The 22,135-nt window shown below is 38.0% G+C and overlaps 1 protein-coding gene across 1 annotated transcript; it reads right to left on the bottom strand.

Moving 5' to 3' along the window:
* Positions 1-3,523: 3,523 nt before the first annotated feature.
* pdik1l (PDLIM1 interacting kinase 1 like) lies at positions 3,524-18,056 on the bottom strand. The gene is made up of 3 exons (XM_082186779.1): positions 17,885-18,056; positions 15,354-15,653; positions 3,524-10,240 (listed from the first exon to the last, which is right to left on the bottom strand). The coding sequence occupies exons 2-3, from the start codon at positions 15,636-15,638 to the stop codon at positions 9,500-9,502; spliced, it is 1,026 nt and encodes a 341-aa protein (XP_082042905.1). The 5' UTR covers positions 15,639-15,653; positions 17,885-18,056; the 3' UTR covers positions 3,524-9,499.
* Between the last annotated feature and the right edge of the window lie 4,079 nt (positions 18,057-22,135).

Genomic DNA, 22,135 nt, shown 5'->3' with positions numbered 1-22,135 from the left:
GGCTGCCGTCGCATCATCCAGGTGGATGCTGCACATTGGTGGTGGTTAAGGAGATTCCCCCTTCCATATGTAAAAGTGCTTGGAGTACCTAGAAAAGCGCTATATAAATGTAACGCATTATTATTATTATGATTATGCATATTATGATCAAACCCTAAATTTCAGTAAAGATTTAAGATAAACTTTGCAATAAAAACCACACCATAAAATGGTGGTTGGATTGATAAACATCTACATGGACCGTTAGTGCTTGGACCCTGATGATTGCCGGTTGCAGCTGTATTCTTATTTTATATTTTAATTATATCGTTCTGTAAGTATTTTTAAAAATATTTATAAACTTACATCTGGAAATCTTAAATTTACTTTTTTTGTAAAAACAGTTTTGTGCTGAAATGAAATGCAACCTGCTCCCTCATGGTGTATAAGACTAAAAACAAAAAACTACTTTCATGTTGTTGTTTTTTAAACATCTTAATACATATATCATTTTTATATTTATGACAATATAATGCTTTATCTGTAAGAAATAGGAACAGGTTTTGGTAAAGAGACTTTCAACTCAACAATAAAAAGCCCATAAAACAGCCATTTCAGTCTTGATATAATACTAATAACAGGTCAACTTACGTCTGTATCTGCAGCCAGTCTATTCAGTTTTGTAAACACTGATAATTACTTGACGTCTTGCTTTGATCTTCCAAACTCATCACTGAATGCATAAATAATTGGCTTTTCACTCCTCTAAACTAATTTGTTATACTTCAGACATTTTTTGGCATGCTAGCAAGGTTCTTCGGTGCCTCTTTATAAGACTGAAGGGCAAAACTTTCAGACCACTCAACATTTTATATACCCAACAAAATTAGACTTCACTAAATGTATGCAATAAGCTTTTTGTGGCTTAGTGGTAATTATTTGTTGATTATTTTATGAACATTTACAGTGAAAATCATCTTTACAGGAACACAACATATTGTAAAATGTACCTTAAATTAAGTACAATTAACTTGGATGTTTAAGTAATTTCAACTTAAATTACTGTAAACTGACTTAAAAATTTGATGAATCTTGTATAACTTATAACAAAAATAGAAATTGCTTAACTTATTTTGATGAGTTCAATGTAAAAACATATGTTGTCATAACTTATTAGTCATAATTTTTTTGCAGTGCAGGAAGGTCAAGCATCCTGGTGCTCCTGTTTTGTTTTTCAAACTGTTAGTTCACCGCTGTGACCTGTGCTAACCTGCTGTCACGGTTGGTTGCAGGAAGGCAGATGAAGATGATGATTATTACAAATACAAAGTTTTAATTACAATATGGAAGACAGGCAAACAGGTTGAGCAACACACATTTAACATAATGGTGATCGGACAGAGAATGGATGTGAGGGACCAACTTATAGCAAAACAAATGAGGATGATTAATCAAACACAGTTGAACCAAATTAACTCATAATGATGGTGACCATGGTAACAAAGGGGTGGTGGGAAAACTGAACAAAGGAAAACATGTGACTAATGAAAACAAACTGTGACGTCCAGATGGTGACGAGGCTGACGGAAACTGGGGGACGACCGACGGAGACAGAGCTGGTGGATCCGCAGATGCAGACTGAGGGTTGAGGGAGCTGAGCGACATCGCTGGTGCAGGAGACCCAGGCGATGTCGCAGCGACGAGCGTCGTAGGTGGAGCCAGACTACCCGAGGGCTGGGGCGGCGACGGTGTGAGCAAGGACAGAGGCGATGAGGACAGAGGCGATGCTGAAAGGAAGGAGGAACCTGCTGCAGCTGAAGGGGTGGAGGGACGGAGAGCAGTGGATGGCCCGAAAGTCCGTGGCGGAAGTGGCTGACCAAGGGGGAGCCAGTGGGACGATGGAGCCCGGAGGAGCCACTAGACCGAGGGTCTCTGGTGGAGCCGAAGGTGGGAGGAGCCAAGACAGAGCCGACAGGTCGACGGGCCGAACTGGAGCGAAGAGATCCGAGGCCGGAGGTGGAGCCGAAGGATCCTCCCGGATAGGCGCTGCTGGTGGTTGCTCGACCTGCGGCTCAACGTCAATGCAGGGACTCCCCAGAGACGGCGCAGGGCTGCAAGCATCCAGCAGTGATGGGACTGGAGGACTGGCTGAGCTCTGTGGTGGTATTGATGAAACAAGACTTGAGATGACAAAGGTAATCAGGACACAGTTCACACAGGATAGAGCAAAAAAAAAGTTTCCAGTTCTCAATTTTGGGTAATATAGATGATTCAGATAGCGGGAGGGATCGGGTGGAATAGGGTGGGAGTTGACAATACCCTATCAAAGTCTATCAGCCAGTCCTCCGTCTCAGTCCCCTCGGCCGCTGGTGTCTAGGGCTCACACCCCTGGTCAGATCCACGCTGGGGCACTGCTTCCGGGGCAATGGCAAGCTCTGTCCTCTTATCCTCTGGCTCTGGCTCGCTCGTCGCGGCGGGTGGTGCCGCTCGGTCTGGGGGGGGTCTCACGTGACTTCTCCGCGGTCGATGGTGTTGAAACGGGCTCTGGGTCTGTCTGTGCTCTGGATCGGGGCGCAACGCTCTCCAGACACCTCATGACAGTTTCCCTCCAACTCAGTCCGGTGGTGTCTGGAAGGTTGATGGTGTTGTGGAAGTTCGCCCCGATCCAGAACAGATTCTTTGGAAGTTCGCCCCGATCCAGAACAGGTTCTTTAGGGTCTCGTCACCCATAAGTGATGAGATTTTAGACGAGACTTTAGTCTAAAAAATGCGGTTTGAAATCGCTGGGGTTTCTGACGTCACTAACTACCTCAACGATTGGATCTCTGAGTTGGTGTGAGTGAGTGGAGACGGGGCTAATTTGCATATTCCAAGAACCGCGTATACTAAATGAGGCAAGGGTTTAGAGTTACATTCCAGCTATTTTAAGGCATGAAGAATTTTTTTCAAGGAAAAATTTCATTTTGGTGATCAAAGGTGAGTTTTAATGGATAAAACGATTGACTACAGGGGAACTTTAACTAACTATTAAATATGACTTTTGACTCAAACTCTTAATTACTGCTTATTAATAGTTAAGGTATTTGTTAGGTTAATGTATTGGGTAGGAATTGGGCAGGATTAAGGGATGTAGAAATCGTCATGCAGAATAAGGCATTGATATGTGCTTTATAAGTAAAAAATAAACAGCCAATATCCTAGTAATTATACATGCTAATAAGCAACTAGTTAATAGTGAGAACTGGGCCCTAAACTAAAGTGTTACCAGAATTTATTTCACGTATTAATAAAAAAATAGTATTAATATTCTGTTAATATTTTCTGCTATCTGTGATCAGTAACGGTAAAAATATTCAGTTGTTAGAACATATTTTACCACAGTTTTTATGGCTCTATAAAGTAACTATAGTTTCTGTGAGTACTCGCTGGCAAAAAGCTAATGGATGACCTTCCACTTTATAAACGGGTCATTAAAATGTAATCTTGGCCAACACAGAGACTTTCTCTGCATTTATCAATAAATAAATTCTTCAATAAAACATGATTCAAGTAAAAGTTTTATTAATAAAGCCAACCCCAACAATAAATTACACATTCACTTAGAAGATCCCCTCTCATGAAATTCTGTTTATCTCAAAATACTTTACAAGAACACAAAGTGTCTGTGAAAATAAAAAGAAAAGAAATAAAAGCACTTTTCAAGTCACAGTGCAACACCACCAAGTTCCCAGTAGTTGTTCGTAAATCAGGTCAGGCTGTTGGAGGCTTGGGGGGGGGGAATCTGTGAGCAGGGCACTGTGGGAACTGGTTCGTAGTGCTTATTTGAAACAAGATTTTTTTTTTTTTTTACAAAATTTCAATACAGTTGTGCTCCCAATTTTAACACACAAGACGTTTACCCTTCATATATCAGTATATCAGATCATATCAGTAGACACACTGAAACAGCACAGAAAACCAGAAACATAGAGAAGGGCATGACATCATGTCAGCACGCCACTAGTAACAACCAATGATGAACAGCCCAGCCCACAATATAAACTCACCAATCATTCAAACACATAAAACCATCAGGAAGTTATCTGTGCATTTCAGGCTTAGACGTTCATGTACAGTATGTACAGAAGAGAGAAAAAAAAAAACATAAGTGAAAATTATTGTGGGTCATATTTTATTGGTCAAGAAGGAAAAACTCATGTCAGGTTAAAATAGGTGCATCTATAAAACAAATTTGGGGTGCTTTAAGTCTGTTCACACTGCAGGATAAGACACCCAAACTGAATTTTCTGCTCCAATCAGGCTGTCGCCATAATTTTTTTAAATGTGTCCCATATCAGACGCTAATCTTAAATTGACCTGTGTGAGTAAAACAGGCATTTTGATTATAACATCATATTCTTTTATTTGATGAAATTACACTACTGTTCAAAAGTTGGGGTGCATACGATTTTTTTATTATTATTCCTTTATTCAGCAAGGATGCATTTTTTCAAAAGTGACAGTATAAACTTCTAAATTATTACCCCCAAAAATAAATGTTTAAATAAATGCTGTTCTTTTAAACATTCTATCCATAAAAATCCTGAAAAAACAAAAACAAATGCTTCACAGTTTCCACAAACATTAATCAACAACTGTTTTCGTCATCAATGATTATAAGAAATGTTTCTTGAGCAGCAAATTAGCATGTTAGAATGATTTCTGATGGATCATGTGACACTGAAGACTGGAGTAATCAGCTTTGTTATCACATAATACATTTCATCTTAATATTTATTCATATAATGATTTATTAATAATAATAATAATAATAATATAGTAAAAAAAGTTATAATTGTAATATTTGAAAATATGACTGGTTTTACTGTATTTTTGATCAAATAAATACAGCCTTGGTGAGCATAAGATAATCTTAACATCCCTTAACTTTTGAACCATATATGAAAGTATTTGCAACTTTGGACTTCATGAATCTGCATTGACATATTAACTTCTGTTGTGACTGTTTAAAGTCAAGCGTTAGTGGAACATAATCATAATTGTTATAAACTACACCTGTGGTTAGGACACCTAGGTGAACTTAAGGAGAACTTTCTTAATACATCCATTAAAAATCACCTGACTTGACAGTTGATTAAAAGTCATAGCAAAAAAATGGCTCAGAGAAGTGAAATCAGTTTTGAGAAAAGCTCTAGCAGCATTTAAGGGCAGACGATTCTTTGACATTTTTTCTAAAACAGAAAAATCATAAAAAATGTAAAGGGTTAGTTCACCCAAAAGTAAAAATTCTGTCATTAATTACTCACCCTCATGTCGTTCCAATCCAAACCCGTATGACTTTTGTTCATCTTCGGAACACAAATGAAGATATTTTTAATTAAATGAGACCTTTTTGTCCCTCCATTGACAGTATACGCAACTACCACTTTGACGCTTCAAAAAAGTTCATAAAGAAATCGTATAACTAATCCATATGAATTGAGCGGTTTAGTCCAAATTTTCTGAAGAAACACGATCGCTTTATATGCTAAACAGATTAAATTCATATGGATTAGTTTTACGATCTCTTTATTAACTTTTTTAAGCGTCAAACTGGCATAAGCTGCCAATGGAGAGTATAGAACTAGCTCAGACTTGATTAAAAATATCTTAATTTTTTCCCCGAAGATGAACGAAAATCTTACAGGTTTGGAACAACAAAAGGGAGAGCAAATGGTGACAGAATTAAAAAATTTGGGTGAACTGACCCTTTAAGTGCGACCTAAGTGTCCATTTTTGTGCACCATGTATTTTAACCCAGACACAGGTCAATAAAATAAGACATGTATCTGAATAATACAAAAGTGTCTCAGACCAAAAACAGATCAGTCTCAAATCAGGTTTGGGACACATGCAACTGCAGTGTGAACATAGCGTAAGAGAGAGCACCACACCTTTATTTTGCTGTTTTCCCACAATGTTTCTATTGGGCCACGAGTTTACATTCCAGTGACATTCATCTGCATGTCGGCTTAGCGGCTGCGCAATTCAATTCTTTCTTAAAGGGATAGTTCACCCAAAAATAAAAATAGTCAATTACTCACCTTCATGTTGTTCCCAACCTGTACGAGTTTCTTTCTACTGCTGAACACAAAAGAAGATATTTTGAAGAATTTTGTTAACTACAAAGTTGACGGCATCAATTGACTTCCATAGTATTTTTTTTCCTATGGAAGCCAATAGGTGCCATCTGTCTGGTTACAAACATTCTTCAAAATTTCTTCTTTTGTGTTCAACAGAAAAAAGAAACTCATTCAGGTTTGGAACAATGTGAGGGCGAGTAAATGACAACATTACATTTTTTTTAAATGACCCCCTTTAAGTTGACAACACATCGCTTTAATTGGACAGATTGGTCCCTTCCATGAAGTTCTCCTATTAATACTGACAAACAGCAACATTTGATAAAGAATCATTTCAAACCAACACAACTAGGTGCTTATCAGGCAAATAGCTCTGTCCTTTGAGAGAACTCCAGGAAACACACGGCCGAATCAAGTGCTCATAAGGGCAATAGGATTTAAAAATAAGGCATAAATTATGGTAATCTACAAGAAAAAGGAAGATTAAACAATATTTGGGTGATTAAGAAGTAGTGGCTCTGTGAAAATAATCCCTTTATCCTTTATTCTTGTGATAATGTGGATTATACTATAATACCACAGTTGGAAGTGAAGCTTTCAAAAAAACAAAAAAAAACCCAACAACATTGAGAGGGACGATTTAAACCATTGCTTTGAATTAAAATGTAGCTGGTTCTGTCAATTACAGCATGCCCCACTTGACAAGGTGAAAAAAAAAATATGGATACACACTTTGTCACTTAGGAAAAAGATGTGTGGTGTGTTTAAAGGGACAGAGGTACTACTACCACGAGGACTCCTGTCTGAATTGCCAGTAAAATTGTACAAAATGTTGACCTGAATGACAGTTTCTGTCCCAGAGAATGCTGTCTTAGCCTAATACCTCAGAAACGTAACAGGCTTAGCGTTAGTCTGTCATGAGCGTAGCGGAAGGGATTACCGGTAAAATTCCGCACTCTGGGATTCCAGGCAGAAATGACACAGTGAAGTGGAGATCAAATTCAGCTCGCTGGTATTATGTGTCAAAGATGTGAGATCCCCGACTCACAGAGGCTTATGGTTGTGTGTGTGAGTTGGCATCAACGTTTTTATCCGTTCACACTCCCTGTACGCATTTCCCTGAAGGTGAGAGGAGTTGCATGCATTAGTGCACTGGTGTTTGTTGTAGTGCGTAACTCTCTCAGTGCTAATACATGAGGTTTCCTGTTTTTGATCGAGGCTGGTTGTTCACAGCGTTCAAATGAGGATCACTTTGAGAGATCACAAGTTGAGAGCAAGAATCTCTATTTAACTTGTAAATGCCATGGTCCATTCCAGACTGACTTTCAGTCTATGAATTCAAGTCAATGTTTAAGCGAATCCTCAGATCAATCAGCTAAAGTAATTGTAGCCATTCTGTCTGAAAGAGCAGATGGTACTTTCCACAAATAGGGTACAAATGGTGTAACTTTGTTTAAAGAAATTGGAAAATTATTTAACATAGGATTACAATCAAAAACATTATCTTAAGTTTGACTCTTTGTATAGCATGGTGTGAAGTAAATCTTGTTCTATTGTCTTAATTTTTACACAAATTGTAGAGTATTCATCAAGCGCAACCACTCAGCCTGTTATTGAAGTCTTTCAAAAACTATAAACCAACACCTGGGGTACAAACTAGACAACTAGACCCTGCTGGTGCAACTATGTTCCTCTTTACGCTGTTAAACATTCTGGTGTATTTATTATTATTATTATTATTATTATTATGCATTCAATTATAATGGTTATAATTGTATAATAATCAAGTTTATTTAATGATTATTACTCAACTTCAAACTCTCAGAGATGTTAAGAATTTTGGTAACATGGCTGCAAAAAATAAATAAAAATAAAACCTCAGAACAGACCAACAGGAAATAAAATAGCTAATTTAATGTTTTTCACTGACCATTTTACTTTCCCATTTATTCCCAGTTTGTGGAAAGTGCCAGCTTTTCCCTTTTTAACACATCTGGTGTTCTGAAATGGACACATATCCTTCACACATAGCTTCCTTTAATCGTTTAGTTTCCAGTAGGAAGTAAAGACAGAATAAGTCTGTATATATTCATATCTGTCAGTTCATATCAGACACTACGTCTTAATTCCCTTGAAACTCGATCTTCGTTTTTTTTTTTTTTTTTTGTTAAAATGGGTATTCACTAATTATTCAAATTTCCAGCAGGATGATTAATACTACAGAATAATTTGTCTTTTGACAGACTATAAACTATTGCCTTTAAGTTTTTTGTAGAAAAGATTGAGTGATACAAATACAACTCCCTGAAGCCCTATTGTTTGTTAATTACAGAAAAAACAGATATTGATCCTGTTGTAAAAAAAACTGCTAAACTGACCGTAAAAAAAAGAAAAGGATATCAAGGTGGCTGTTAAAGAAGCTGTTATTTGCTGCATGTTTTCCGCTTTGCATTACGAGTTGAATTAGCACCAGTAGTGAGGTGAGACTAGCTCTCATAGAGAACTAAAGAGTTCCCAAGAAAGATGGAAGTCATGAGTCTTTTTGCTGCGCTATATTAAATCTACAATAGGGCTGGACGATAATTGAATATATGTTCACTATTTTGTTGTTGTAGACAAAATGAGCAAACATGATTTTAATGCCATTACGATTCCTCAAGACCATGTCAGTAAACCAGTTCCTCCAATTCATAAGCAAAGAAAATAAATACAAACCAAAGGAAAATATTGAATATTTCATAAAGCCAAACTATTTAACAAAATTGATATTGTAGCTATATCGCCCAGCCCTAATCTACATGCTATCTGATGTTTTAATCCTGGGAATGTTCTGGGAATTCTGTGGACCTCTGTGTTTATCTGAGTCAATGTTGTTTATGGTTAGTGGAAGGTGGATATCTGATGTTTTTCATCACTGAAACCCCACTGAAGCCCATCTAGACTCCTGTCAATTAAAGTCCCAATGTGCTTGTGAACATGAGTCAGTAATAAGTATTTAACATTGTACAGGCTGTTTTTCATCAATGAATGTTGCACTAAACTGGAGGACCAGTGCAACCGCCCCCTAAGAACTCAATCCAGCCCACAAAGACCCTGTCCCAAAGGGCACTCTCACCCTGCGAGATATTCCTCAAAGTCTATACTTTGCAGCATGGATAATGTTAGGTAATCGTCTTCACCATTGTGAGCTAGGCAAAAGGGACCTAAAATCTGAATTGACAACTGGGAAACCCTAAAGTATTATGGATTTCACAAACACTTCAGAGCGTAGACCACAATACCCTACGTCAACATCAAAGTGTGCCATTTGGGACAGGGCCAAACAACATGTTTTTACGTTCACCTAGCTCAGAGCATGTTTTTCTATAAGTTTACCCCATGTCCAAGATGCTTTCCTTTCACGTATCCCAATCAAGTTCCCTGCATGCGATCCGAACCAGCCTGAGCTCCAGTTCAACAGCGTCAGGTCGCTCCTGTGGATTGGCGGACAGCATCTCTCGAATCAGCTGCTTCATGCCAGCATTCATGCTTTTCTTCCGGGCCGGGATGAGGAGCTCCATCTTGGGATTCTCCAGCAGAGCCTCCCCCAGGGGGACAATATCCTCCCCCTGCTGTACATAGCTCCCTAAAAGCTCCTTCTGAGTCTCTACATCCACAAATGTTATCCGTTCCACCATGGCCCATATGATCACCCCCAAAGCAAAAATGTCAGCCTTAGCGGTGTAGTGGCCCTCCCAGACCTCAGGGGCCATGTAGAAGTCCGTTCCACAAGCTGTGGACAAGAAACACTTATTGACGCTGGCCGGTTCTTCGGGGTTCAGGCCCGAACAGGAGCAGACCTTGCTGAGGCCAAAGTCAGCCACCTTCAGGGTGGGTTCGGGGGACCCGGCCGGGGTACGGCCCTGCGAGATGAGAATGTTGTCAGGCTTGAGGTCTCGGTGGATGATCTGGTTGCGATGCAGGAAGGCAAGAGCGCTGCCCAGTTGCAGCATGAAGCTGGTGTTAGTCTTGCGGCTGGGTTTGCGGGACAGTAGATAGGCATTCATGTCTCCACCATCGCAGAAGTCCATGACGAACCACAGGTAGTAGGCGCAGCGGGGGTCAAACGTGATCTCACCTTTCAAGGATGTCTCTACCAACTGAGTGGATAAAGAAATACAAAAGTTAAAACAATTGTGTAAAACAGGACTCTTCAACTCTATTCCTGGGGGGCCAGTGTACTGCAGATTTTAGTACCAATCCCAATTTAACCCACCTGTCTGTAAATTGGAAACTGATTAGCTTGTTAGAGTGTTGTCATGGTTAGAACTAAACTCAGCAGGACACTGACCCTCTAGGGTTGGAGTTGAAGGGTGTAAAGGTTCACATTTTGTATACATTTATGCAATGGCACTTGTGATTGAATTTTTAATCGCCAGTTCTGCTAATGACAAGGAAGTAGTGTGGTTGATGGTCAACAACAACAAAAAAGTAAAAACATTTACAGAATAGTTGCTCAATTCACAAAGTAACAGAAAATGTGCACTGTCCACTGACATAACGGTCTTCTCATTATGGAAAGGACACTAGACATAAGGCCCACTTCTGTTAATTAGTGGATAATCTAAAGTATCATGTAAATTCATATCCAGCAATTTTTTTAAACTTTTTTTTTTTAAGTTCATGATGGGAAACATCAACATTTATGCATTTGCCCAGCAGTTTTTTTCCAGAGATACTTAGATTGCATTGAAAGTATACATATAAGTTAATGCATTCCCTTGGATTAGAACCCATGACCGTTGCTAGTGCCAGTGCAAAACTCTGCACCATGATGCCAGGGTGTTGTGTGGTTTGCCAAAGCTTACACATGCAGCTGCTAAGGTGTTGCAATTGGAGTTTTTTGTTCACGATGGTTGAGAAGGCATTGCTTGGACCAATAAGCAACCACTGATTGAGTCTCCTGCCTTCTTTTTGTCACCAAGGGAAAATCATAAGTTAGATTGCTTAGCACAACTCTCAACAACTAGCCGCTTGATTTTAGGAATCATTCATGTCTGTAAAAGAAAAGTTTCTTTTATTAAACTTCCAGCTATTTCATCCTGTTTCAGTATTATCTGCTTGCCGAGGACACTCTAGGCAAAGTTTAGTAGGATAAAACTAAAGATGTTCCGGGATAGAAGCCAAACTTCATGGATGAAATCTTAAGCTGACTTACAACCCACATTCCATCAAGCTAATATAAATCCTATCTATCCACATCAACATCCATTAAAACACAATCACTTAAAGAGAGACAAAAGCTCCGTTCCAAAACTTAATGGGCTGCTATTGAGTTTGATGCTGGCGTGTTGTTATGCTAATGATGTGTTCCATCCATCCTTCCAACTCGAACCATAAAGGTGTTGAATCGCAGATTCTCATAAGTTGATGTATGAAGAATTTTTTTTTTTTTTTTTTCATGTTTGACAGCCTCCTGTCAAGTTGTGGAGGACAATGTATGCTATGCAACGTTTAGTTACTAAAGAGGTCATTTTAGAACTTGGAAACACTGATGCAAATTAATTTGACTGAAAGAAAATGTTTATTAGTGTCCATGTACATCATTTTCAACCCAAAATTATCGCATCTTTGTAAACATTTTAATTTGAGATTTTTAGGAGGAAGATAGAAATTGCGACTGAATGGAATCCAGAATAAGCACAAAAATACATTGCACATTAATAATATTTAAATGAGATAATATTACTTTGCAGTACTGAATTAAAAGTGCAAGTTTATTTATAATTTGTCTGCATATAGTCTGTCACCTTGCACAAAAACGAGAGGGAAAAATATATGCTGTATTAGATATTTAACAGTAGCTTTAAACAGAGGTTTCTTATACAAAAGAGTGACATCACAGTTAGTCAGTTTCATACTGACTGGATGATCAATTACACAACCAGCTTTGGCAGCTATGTTTTCTTTACCATCTTGCAGGGTATTGCAAAACAGAGCACTAACCGATGAACGCCACACCATCTGTCTCCACAAGGAACCAATCAGAGCACATCTTGAATCTGAAGAACAAAAACAACAGCACTGTCCATAGAGGAGATGCGTGTTACAGACACACTGCTGCATGTCATGTGTTGGTACATTCAACCACATCCTTCCCCTGATAACCAACACATTGGATTTGTGTTTTAAGTTTAGCTCTGTTTTACAAAAAACAAAACTTGTTCAAAACAAAATTACCTTTACATTAAGCAGAATCAATAATTAAACTGCAGACTTATTGAAGATTCACATATGTTTAGTGTAACCAAATGCATCTAATCTATTTCCCCAAGTAAAACAAAAAAGGGCTTTAAACACCTAAAATAGTAACCACAGTATTGTAGTAATATAATACATGTAATTAATATTCACACACTGTACATTGTAAACATTGGGTTAACATTCTTATTTACAAGATTAATAAAAGTGATTGGACAAGCACAGCACACAAGGAACATGTTCTGTAGTAATACCTTCCAGTCTGTCTAACTGTTGTCAAGAAAATTCCCTCTGACAGTCTTTTTTTACCGTTTCCCTAAGATTCTGATCCTGAAAGTCTATAGGCAAGAATCTTTAATGAGGTAAACCTCCTTTGATTTATGATTATTTGTCTGTTGCTAAAAAACACTGTAGCATTCAATTCAATGCTAAATTAAATTGGCTCTAGAGGTTCAAAATGAGGTTAACCTCAAAATTATATGTTTGAAATGTTGGTTTACCTAGGGTTGAAAAGTGATATTAACATGTGGTGAAAAGTTCAGAACCTTTACAAGTTTTTCCTGGGGATTTCTGTGTCTATCTGAACCACATTTCCCCTTCGCCAGCTGCCTTTTGACAGAAGATGCTGAAAGCTTTGTACAGACAGAGGTCAGCAGACAAACGGCCCTCTGCAGGCTCACAATTATAGCAGCAAGAGTGCTAATCAACCACATCTCAAAGGCCAGGAATAACAACCGCTTACTGTGCTGCACTCTGGCTTATTTCCATCCAGTCACAACATCCTCACATCTTTATGCAACTTGACCCAACACAAAATGGCATACAATACTATAATCATCCACTTGTATTAAAGAGTGCTGTCTCCTTTGTAGAGTAGTCCAAGTAGTTTGTATTCCTGCTCCTTTTGCATATTCATCATCAGAATAATTTGGGAGGTGATTTTGTGGCCTTTTTATTTATTTTTTGCAGGATGGAGACAACTTTTTTACCGGCTTTTAGCATGCTGTACTTCACCATGTTAACAGTCACTATTAGACTGTCAGAACAGTCAGATCTGTACATCTGCCTTGTTTGTGAAGACTACGATAATATTATGCAGTGAAAAGCTATTTATTTGTTTAATGTGTCAATTGCTGCGCTTACAGTCCATATCTTAAGAAACATGTCTGGTCAGTGTCTGTGGGACATGATCATAAACCCTAAATTATACAGGGAATATGCTCCTTCAAGTCCTCCTGGGAAGTTCCTACTTTGAGGAGTAGTAATTACAATGTAATGTGTGATTTTCAGAATAAAATGGATGCAAGGGACAACTTAATTTTCCGTTTTCTCATTTTCAAGTACTGACAAACAGGAATCTTAGCACTAAAATAACAAATGATGCATATTAAGTTTTTAATTGATGCTTTATGTATATTTTATAATAATGTCAGAAAGAATGATGCGTAATGTATTAGTCACACAAAAAAAGTATAGTACCAGTACAATAAATCAATGATAAATGAGGCAAGCTTTAATTATGGCCATGCTTCATAAATAGTCTGCTATTTTTAGTCTGCAGGTTTACAGGCGTACAGACAACAACATTGTCAAAACGATCCCGTTAACACAGATCCACAAAAACTACTAAATGCTGTATTACGCTGCCAGACCAGTAGTTGGCGGTCACTTTGTAAAGAAAAACGATCCGCCTATTGACTTAACATGTGATATGCATGCGTATGACGTCACCATTTTCACAAATTCACTTTTTGTAGTTTACACAGAGATAATGACATCATTTTCAAAAACTTGCACTTTGAAAGCGGTTTTCAAAAGTTGGTGTTTACAGTCCTCCCAAACGCCGTGGTCGTGTAAACGAACAGCCTGAACACTGTTCAGAACAAAGTTTTCCGTTTTCAGTTGAAAATGGTTTTGTGAAAGTATGAACGGAAAGTTCATAAAATATTGCAATGTCAGTTTTCCCAATATCGTGCAGCCCTAATGATTACAAAAATTCTACAGTGAAAAAAACAACAAAAAAAACCTCCCAACTGTTGAAGGGGCTCAAGAATGCAAAACATTGTGGTGCTGTTCCTTTCCTGTAGCTCAGTGGTAAGAGAATTGCGTTAACAACGCAAGGTTGTGGGTTCGATCCCAGGGGATTGCACATACCCATGTATAAATGTATAGGATAACGCAATGTAAGTCGCTTTGGATAAAAGCGTCTGCCAAATGCATAAATGTAAATGTAAAATGTAATGCTGTTCATGCCCACTCATCTCCTATATACGACTACCCCATGATGAAGGCAGCATGTTCAGACAACCCACCAATTAATTTAGTACATCCCCATTAATGGGGTTATGTAGCGATTTCTTGTTTTCCTTTTTATTTGGTGTTATGTAGCTGTTTGTGCATGTATAAGATCTGCAGTTACAAAGCTTAAAGTCTCAAACGCAAAGAGATATTCTTTGTAAAAGTTAAGGCTCAGCCACAACTTCCTAAAACGCTTAATTTAAACACGCCCCCACAAATCCACATCAGTGTGTGGGGACAGAGTTTCATAACACCGCCCATAGGTATACGCAAAGAAAGAAGGCGTAACTTTTATTGTAACTGTGTTATTGTTGCAGCCGGCGCCACCATGTCGTGGAGACGCTGTGTTTTTTGTTGCAAAAGCCAAACTACTTTGTTTGGGGTTCTTCATATGACCCCTTTAATAAACCAAAAACTACTGTCAGCTGAATTAGCCACTTCCTGTTTCCTGGGAGGATACTGAATGCATAGCACTGAGCAGTAATACGCAGATAATAAATGATTTACGTCTAATCAAAATTTCATTCAGTAATAGTTCCTAAAGTGTCCAGAAATGGTCACCATTTATTGAGTACTATCAATTGGTATGACTAGTTGGAAATAAATATATGAACGTAGTGGTTCGCATTTCCTTTTCATTATCATCAAGTTTTTCAATTTGACTCTAGTAAACATAATGTGAACCTAAAATGTATTTGCAGGTTGGAAACACACCTCCAGATAGAGCGAGGAGCTGGAGCCGTGGCTCATTCTCTGGGCAAGACCGTCTCTCTGGAGAACGCATTCCTCCAGGTGGATGACGTTGGGATGCTGGCTCTGGATACTGCTCAGGGCCCAGAATTCCCTCAAGGCCAGCTCTACGTTCTCCGGGGAGTGACAGCGAATCTTCTTCACAGCCACACGAGCGCCGGTCTGCCGTACAGCTGCCTCGTATACCACACCGTAACTGCCCCTGCCCACCTCCTGGATCAGCTCGTACTTGGCTTGACTGCTCACCATCCTCTTCTTCCTCACCTGTATTGTGTGGAAGAAAGCCACAATATACAATATACCATGAATGGAGTTACTATAGTATCTGCTGGGAACTCTAAAGCCGCTATTAATGACAAACCTAACTTTGATTAAGGGACTAAGTTTAAAGGTGAAGTGTGTCATTTTGTGCTTAACCTGCATTGCAAGCGTATGGTGTTATTTTAGTATCATATACACGCATGTATTATAGTTTTTGTTCATATTTGGAAATATATTTTTATATTTTCTGTTTTCAATTTAATTGTAACGTTTTTGTAATTTTTTGGTTGTGTGAGTTTTTAAAAAATAGAGTAGGAAAGGGTAGACCTGCTTATTGTCTATGGCCCATTAGTCAAGTCAGCTGTATTTAAACAGCGCATTAACTACAGATTGTTTCAAAGCAGCTTTAAAGTGATAAACAGGAAAAATTATGCATTTTGGCTGCTGTCCAGCTGAAGTCAGTTCAGAGCAGCAAGCAGATGTATTAGGTTTCTCTGAACATAACTTGTTTTACAACAATTAGTCTCAGTCTAAGTCAGACTGTCTGATACATACTGTACTCTAAATTGACAACAATTGCTAATTCCACTCATTTGCTGACCGCTATGCAACTTCTGGGAGTTGAGGTGAAGGTAGGCGAAGAAGTCGTCACAGAATTTGTCAACATTTGTGGGCTAAGGGTTCACAGCCATGCATCTTTGAAAGATATTCAGTTTTGATTGAGTCAATAAATAGCAAAGGATCACCAACATAGCCAACAAGTTATCTCTGGATCATAACTGTAAGCCACTAATTTCTTTATTGTTGAATGTACACTATGCACACTGTTGTGCCATTATTTAAATGAGCTGAAATATTGCAATAGTAGGCCTATCAATTTTCAGCTTTTACGTAAAAGCAAACCATGGTTGGCAAGACTCAGGTGCCTTCTTCTATGTTAATTGGGTGGTGTTTGGCCAGATACATAATGAAAGACTTGTCAATAGTCTGGCTCTTCAAGATAATACAACAGTTGAGTTTATCTCATACTGAAAGAACCAAAACTTATTTGCCACATGACATTTTATCAAGAGTTTATAAAGACAGAAAAATGTTTATTGCCAGGAAATGTTAACAAGGTAAAGAAATCAACATAGAATTATATAAATGAAAAACACAATGTAATATATAGAAAATATGAAGTGTTGCCACATTTGAAAAAAAAAGTATAAATAAAAGACTTGACAGATGGGGAATTTTGGGGAGTCAAAACGGTTTGAAGAGATACTTACTATTTAATTCTCAAATAAAACAAAAAACAGACATTTGTTTAGTAAATGAGTCCATGCCACTTCTTGCATCAATAATGTGTAAGTGCAATTTTCTTTCCTGTGTTGACATTTCCTACTAAAATTCGACAGTAGAGCAGGACATAAGGATCGCAGTTAATGGCAAGTTACCACGACCCATAATTTGCTACTTTGATTACCTTTTATTACTAGTTAGTAAAATGTGGTGTGGGGGAATCAATAAGGCATTTGATAGGACAAAAAAGTACACGCCAGATGTGCAATATGGTGTAACTTAAAACTCGAATTTCTCCAAAAAAAAGCTTTTTTTTCTTGAATCATCCTGGACATAAGTTCCACAAATCTTTAGCATGACAGTCTCTTTAAATGGGATTCACGAACAGTTCAAATCTCTCGCTTTTGTACCGGAGTGACCAGAAACATTTAAAAAACACGCCATTAGTGCAAATGGTAAACAGACTCGACAGCACTGCCAACACGTGTGCGCGCGTCTGTGCGGAAGCAGCTTGACGTGAGGAAACAGCGATCAAAGGGCAAAGCCAATACGCACTTGCACTCACTGTTGAACTATTTGGCCTAGGACAGTGAAGCACATGAGCAGAAATCGTGAGAATACAAACGTTTGTTGTGTTTGTAATGCAGTCATGTGCTTCTGCTGCTGTGTAACAGGCCTGTCGGTTTTGTCTCTTTCGGCCACAGCGCCGCTGTTTTCTCCTCTCCAGCTGGATATCGCTGTCTAAACGTGTTATTACACACTGCAGCTGCCCATCATACGAGAGAACATATGCACGATGCTAATATGTTGCTGTGACAGTAACAGTAAAGGTGTATTTCAATGCAAAACCCTTCCAGTAGCAGCACATGCACCTGCGTAGTAGACCGACACTATATGCTCAGACAAAGAGTCCCGCTACACACACACACACGAACACAAGAAACATTTACCTGTGCACGACCTTATTCCCAATGTAACTGATTTTCCTCAGCTCTGCTTTTCCTGGCAGCCATTATAAGCGCGAGGCCGCCACACACACTCCTCGCCTCTCTCTCTCGCTTTCTCTGTTTTGTGTATGTCCGTGAGCGCGTACCCGTGAGCGCACTCGCGCTCAGTGTAGCGTCCGCGTCGAAGATTTCTAATGCGCGTACCCTTTGCCTGTCTTATAAATTTGGGCAGTGTAGCGAAAGTGAGAAACAACGCCCTCTCTCTCTAATAACATATAATAGCCCTATCTAAGGCTAATATTAAGAATATTCGGTAATTCCTTAAAACTATCAAATAAAGAGCAAGGGGGAAAACACCAGACAACAACATACATTTTAAAAACATATCTACAGCGCCTTTTGACTATTGGCACCCATAGGCTAAATATGATCCAAAAATCCTTTAAAGACAGAAAAATTAAATGTTAAATAAAATGTTTCTTCAAAACATGTGTCTCACAATATTGGCCCCCCATATAAATTTGAGTAAAAATCGAACTGAAATAGCCTTTGTTTAATTCATATTGTAAACTTTTAAGTTTAAGGAAACACCATATGTCTTCTCTGTAACCATTTTATTTTGACAATTTTGTTTTTGTCAGCTCAAAAAGTTAAAGGGACAGTTTAAATAAAATTCTGCTATGGTTGGTTAGTTGGTTGATTGATTGAATGAATGAATGAATGAATGCCATAGGCTATTGTGCCAAAAGTACCAAAGGATGTTATGATTAAAAAAAAAGAAGAAAAAAAAAGTATGACAAAATAAAGGCTTTATTACTATAGTAATAAAATATAAATTATATATAAATTTAAAAGTAATAATAAAAGTAATTATTATAAAGTTTAATAAATTAATTCAAGTTTGGGTTCTGATCTGGTGTAGCTGGTCCACTAGCACTGCTGCTTCCAGCAGTCAGCATCCGATGCAATGCAAAACTTATGCTGGTGACCAACAATGCTGGGTTTTTCAGCAGGGTTTATTCAATTGAGAACCCTGGTGCATACATGATACAACCTCAATTAAATATAGCAATGTTTCTGTAGTAGGCCACTGCTTGGCGTTAGATGGAAATCATCATCCCTGCTCAGTTCAGCCTCAAGTGGTTGAAGTAAAGCATCTGTGCATAGAGCCTCTTATCGAATGTGCAGCCTCCAGTAAAGTCCAATTATCAACCTCCTGCTCCTCTGCGCGGGTTGACAGGATCTTGTCTACAAATGCGTTCACTCTTTCCCAGCAACATGTGACAAATGTTATGTATGCTGACCATTAAGTTGTTTTTGTAGAAGAAAAAAAAAAAATCTAAATTTGAGTCTCAATGTAGTTTATAGCTTTTAGCTCGCTGAGCAGCATCAGACACCTTCATAAAAATCATCCATGTCATGTTGTCATCTGTGTACAATTCTGCAACAAAACAGCGAGATAATTACTGATAAAACAACATTTAACCAGACAAGACTTGTGTTAAGAACGGTAATCTTGGGTGGTGGACTCATTTAAAGTAATATAATCGTCTGGTTTTAGTCAGGTTTCTGTCAAACACAGCACATCTAGGTTATGATCTGTAATTATAATTTACAAAAAGTGCTTTTGAAGAAAGGGATTGATTCAGCAACCCAAGCTTTATCATTTGTTCATCTGTTTATTATTTGTTGAACATCAATTAAAGTGATGGAGGGGACCCAGACCACAGCCAGGGCGATGGCCCACAGTGGAGTCGAGGGAGGGAGAAGCCATGATGGAGACTTGGCTGACGACACCAGGGGAACGACTGATGGAGATGAAGCTGATGGAGGTGGAGAACCAGGTGGAGCTGAAGAGCCGATGAGCCCAAGCAACATCCACGGCTCTGGAGACTGAGGTGGATGGATATGCAGCGAAAAGGTCCAAGGTGGAGCCAGAGAGAAGGCCGAGTCCATGAAATTGGGGGAGTGACATTGCTCACAGCTGATTGGTCCAATTTCAGTATTTCCTCCACAAAAACGAATCACAGTTCTGATATAATTTGCTTGAGATTAAATTTGGCGTGAATGAAAAATCAAGATAACACCACTTGTTAACAATCTTTTTATTGTGCCTTTTTTTTCACTGAAGAAAATAAAGTTTATAGCAGGAATATAACAGATATTGAAAATAAAGAAAATAAAAGCGAGGCTGTAAGTTTCTGATACTTGCTATAAGCCAACAAAACTCATTTAAAAGAATCACCTCCCTCTTAACCACACACACCCAACACCATCACACCGCTTGTGAAAGTAACAAAATACCAACATGATCATAAAAAGACATTTATTCACTAGAAAGCAGTTGTCAACACTGAAAACACATTTTTTTGGGGGCACAACATTCTTTGCATGCTTTGTCACGATAAATTGAAAATGAAATAGTTCTCTCTGAAACCAATTAACATGGATCAATGCAGAAGACGAGCTCCACGCTATTCGTTTGCCATAATGTGGCTACATTCTTTGGTCACTGGAACAAAAACATATTTGTCTTCATCAAACGCACATGAAACACAGTCTTAACCACAGCCTACCACATGCAATGAGAACGCAAGAAGACCAAAGGAAACACTAACTAGACATGAGCAGGGTTTCGTATCTGTGCAGCATTTGGAACCCTGAGCATCAGCAATAATTATAATCATGATAACAACATAAAAAAATCAAGGTCACCAACATTGATTATCCTCTTCATTAGAAACAAACAAGAAATAATTAACATACATTCCTGAGTTGACAATCTCAGATACATTACAGTAAAAAAGATTTTAAAAAAGACAACTTGAACAATATTACAGTTGCAATTGTCTTGTGAGTTGGTCTAAATGTAAACCAAAAATTCAAACACTTGACCGAAACTCACACCTCCAAAATTAAATACATTAAACCTATATAAAAATTAAAATTGAGCACACACACAAACACACGCACACATCACATACACACTTAAACGGACAATGTTCCGGTAACAACGTCCATTTAATACATTTCAACACACCCTGAGGTAGATTTGTATAGATTCAAAACAAGTTACGTATCTTGTTCTCACTTTAAATAAAAGATTAAAAAACAATACAATAAAAATATTGAAATGATAATGTAATATACAATAATGGCATGAACTAAGATTCAATCAGAAAGAAACCTTCACCTCCCTTAAACTGAAAAGTTTTCAACAGGTTGTTCTAGGCAAGACCCATCCACCCAATCCTATTAAACTACTCTAACACCTACTTCCATGCAATAAACTACAGAAACCGAAAGAGAAGTGATGTGCTGATAGTTTTGAGGTTACTAACAAACCATTGTCACATTAAACCATGAGTTCAACGCATGCAGTGATTATTTGAAATGACCATTCCCATTGCGTCTTGTTTAAAATAGAAGATTTTAAACAAGTCAGTTTATTTGCTTTGCTGCAAGCATTATTAATTAATGGTATATTGTTACAAGTTTTTTTCCACTGAGTTTCTGAAAGTTTGAAGACTACGTCAAATATACAAAAAGGCTAAAAGAATTCACAATTCATTATGCTTTCATTTGGCAAAGACAATGCTTTCCTCTAACAGTGAAGCTTGACAACTCAGTTGCTCCCTGTCAAAAAGAGAACAAACTAACTTTTTTTTAAAAGAAAGGCCATAAATAAAATGAGTGCATCACAAAATTATGCTCAGCCTATTTTAAACACGGTGAATAATGGTCCCCGGCTGTCAATCAACTCATTACTACAGTTACAAACATTGTTAGACTATGAAATAATTAGCAAAAGAATTGAGCTCTTGTTGTGACTGAGAGCAAACTGAGTCCATCACAACATCCCATAGTTTGAGGTCAGTTTGTTGCTACAAATAAATAACAATGGTTTGATTTTTTTTTTTTTTTTTTTTTTTACAATTATTATATACAATAAAGTGAGATCAAGGAAGTCATGATCTCCTCTTGGAATAAGCTTTGACAAACCTGGCACATCATTTGAGTATCACTTAACGCTTAGAAAGAAAAAAGATTATCGTTTTTAAAAATTTGCTATTGTCTTGGCTCTAGTTTTCAAGTACCATTTGGGAATTTGGTCGATTTCTTCAGGACATTTTCTAGAATTTCCCAGATTTTTTAAATGAGAGCAAGCCTTGTTACAATTACACAGAATTAAACAATCTAAGAAAGTCACTGTGTCTTTCGCATAGTAACTAACCAGTGACAGTGCAGTTAAAA

This window comes from Leuciscus leuciscus, assembly GCF_965113295.1.
Source record: "Leuciscus leuciscus genome assembly, chromosome: 12".
NCBI classification, from domain to species: Eukaryota; Metazoa; Chordata; class Actinopteri; order Cypriniformes; family Leuciscidae; genus Leuciscus; species Leuciscus leuciscus.
Note: the sequence above shows the minus strand (reverse complement) of the source record. Positions and strands in the feature narration are given on the sequence as shown.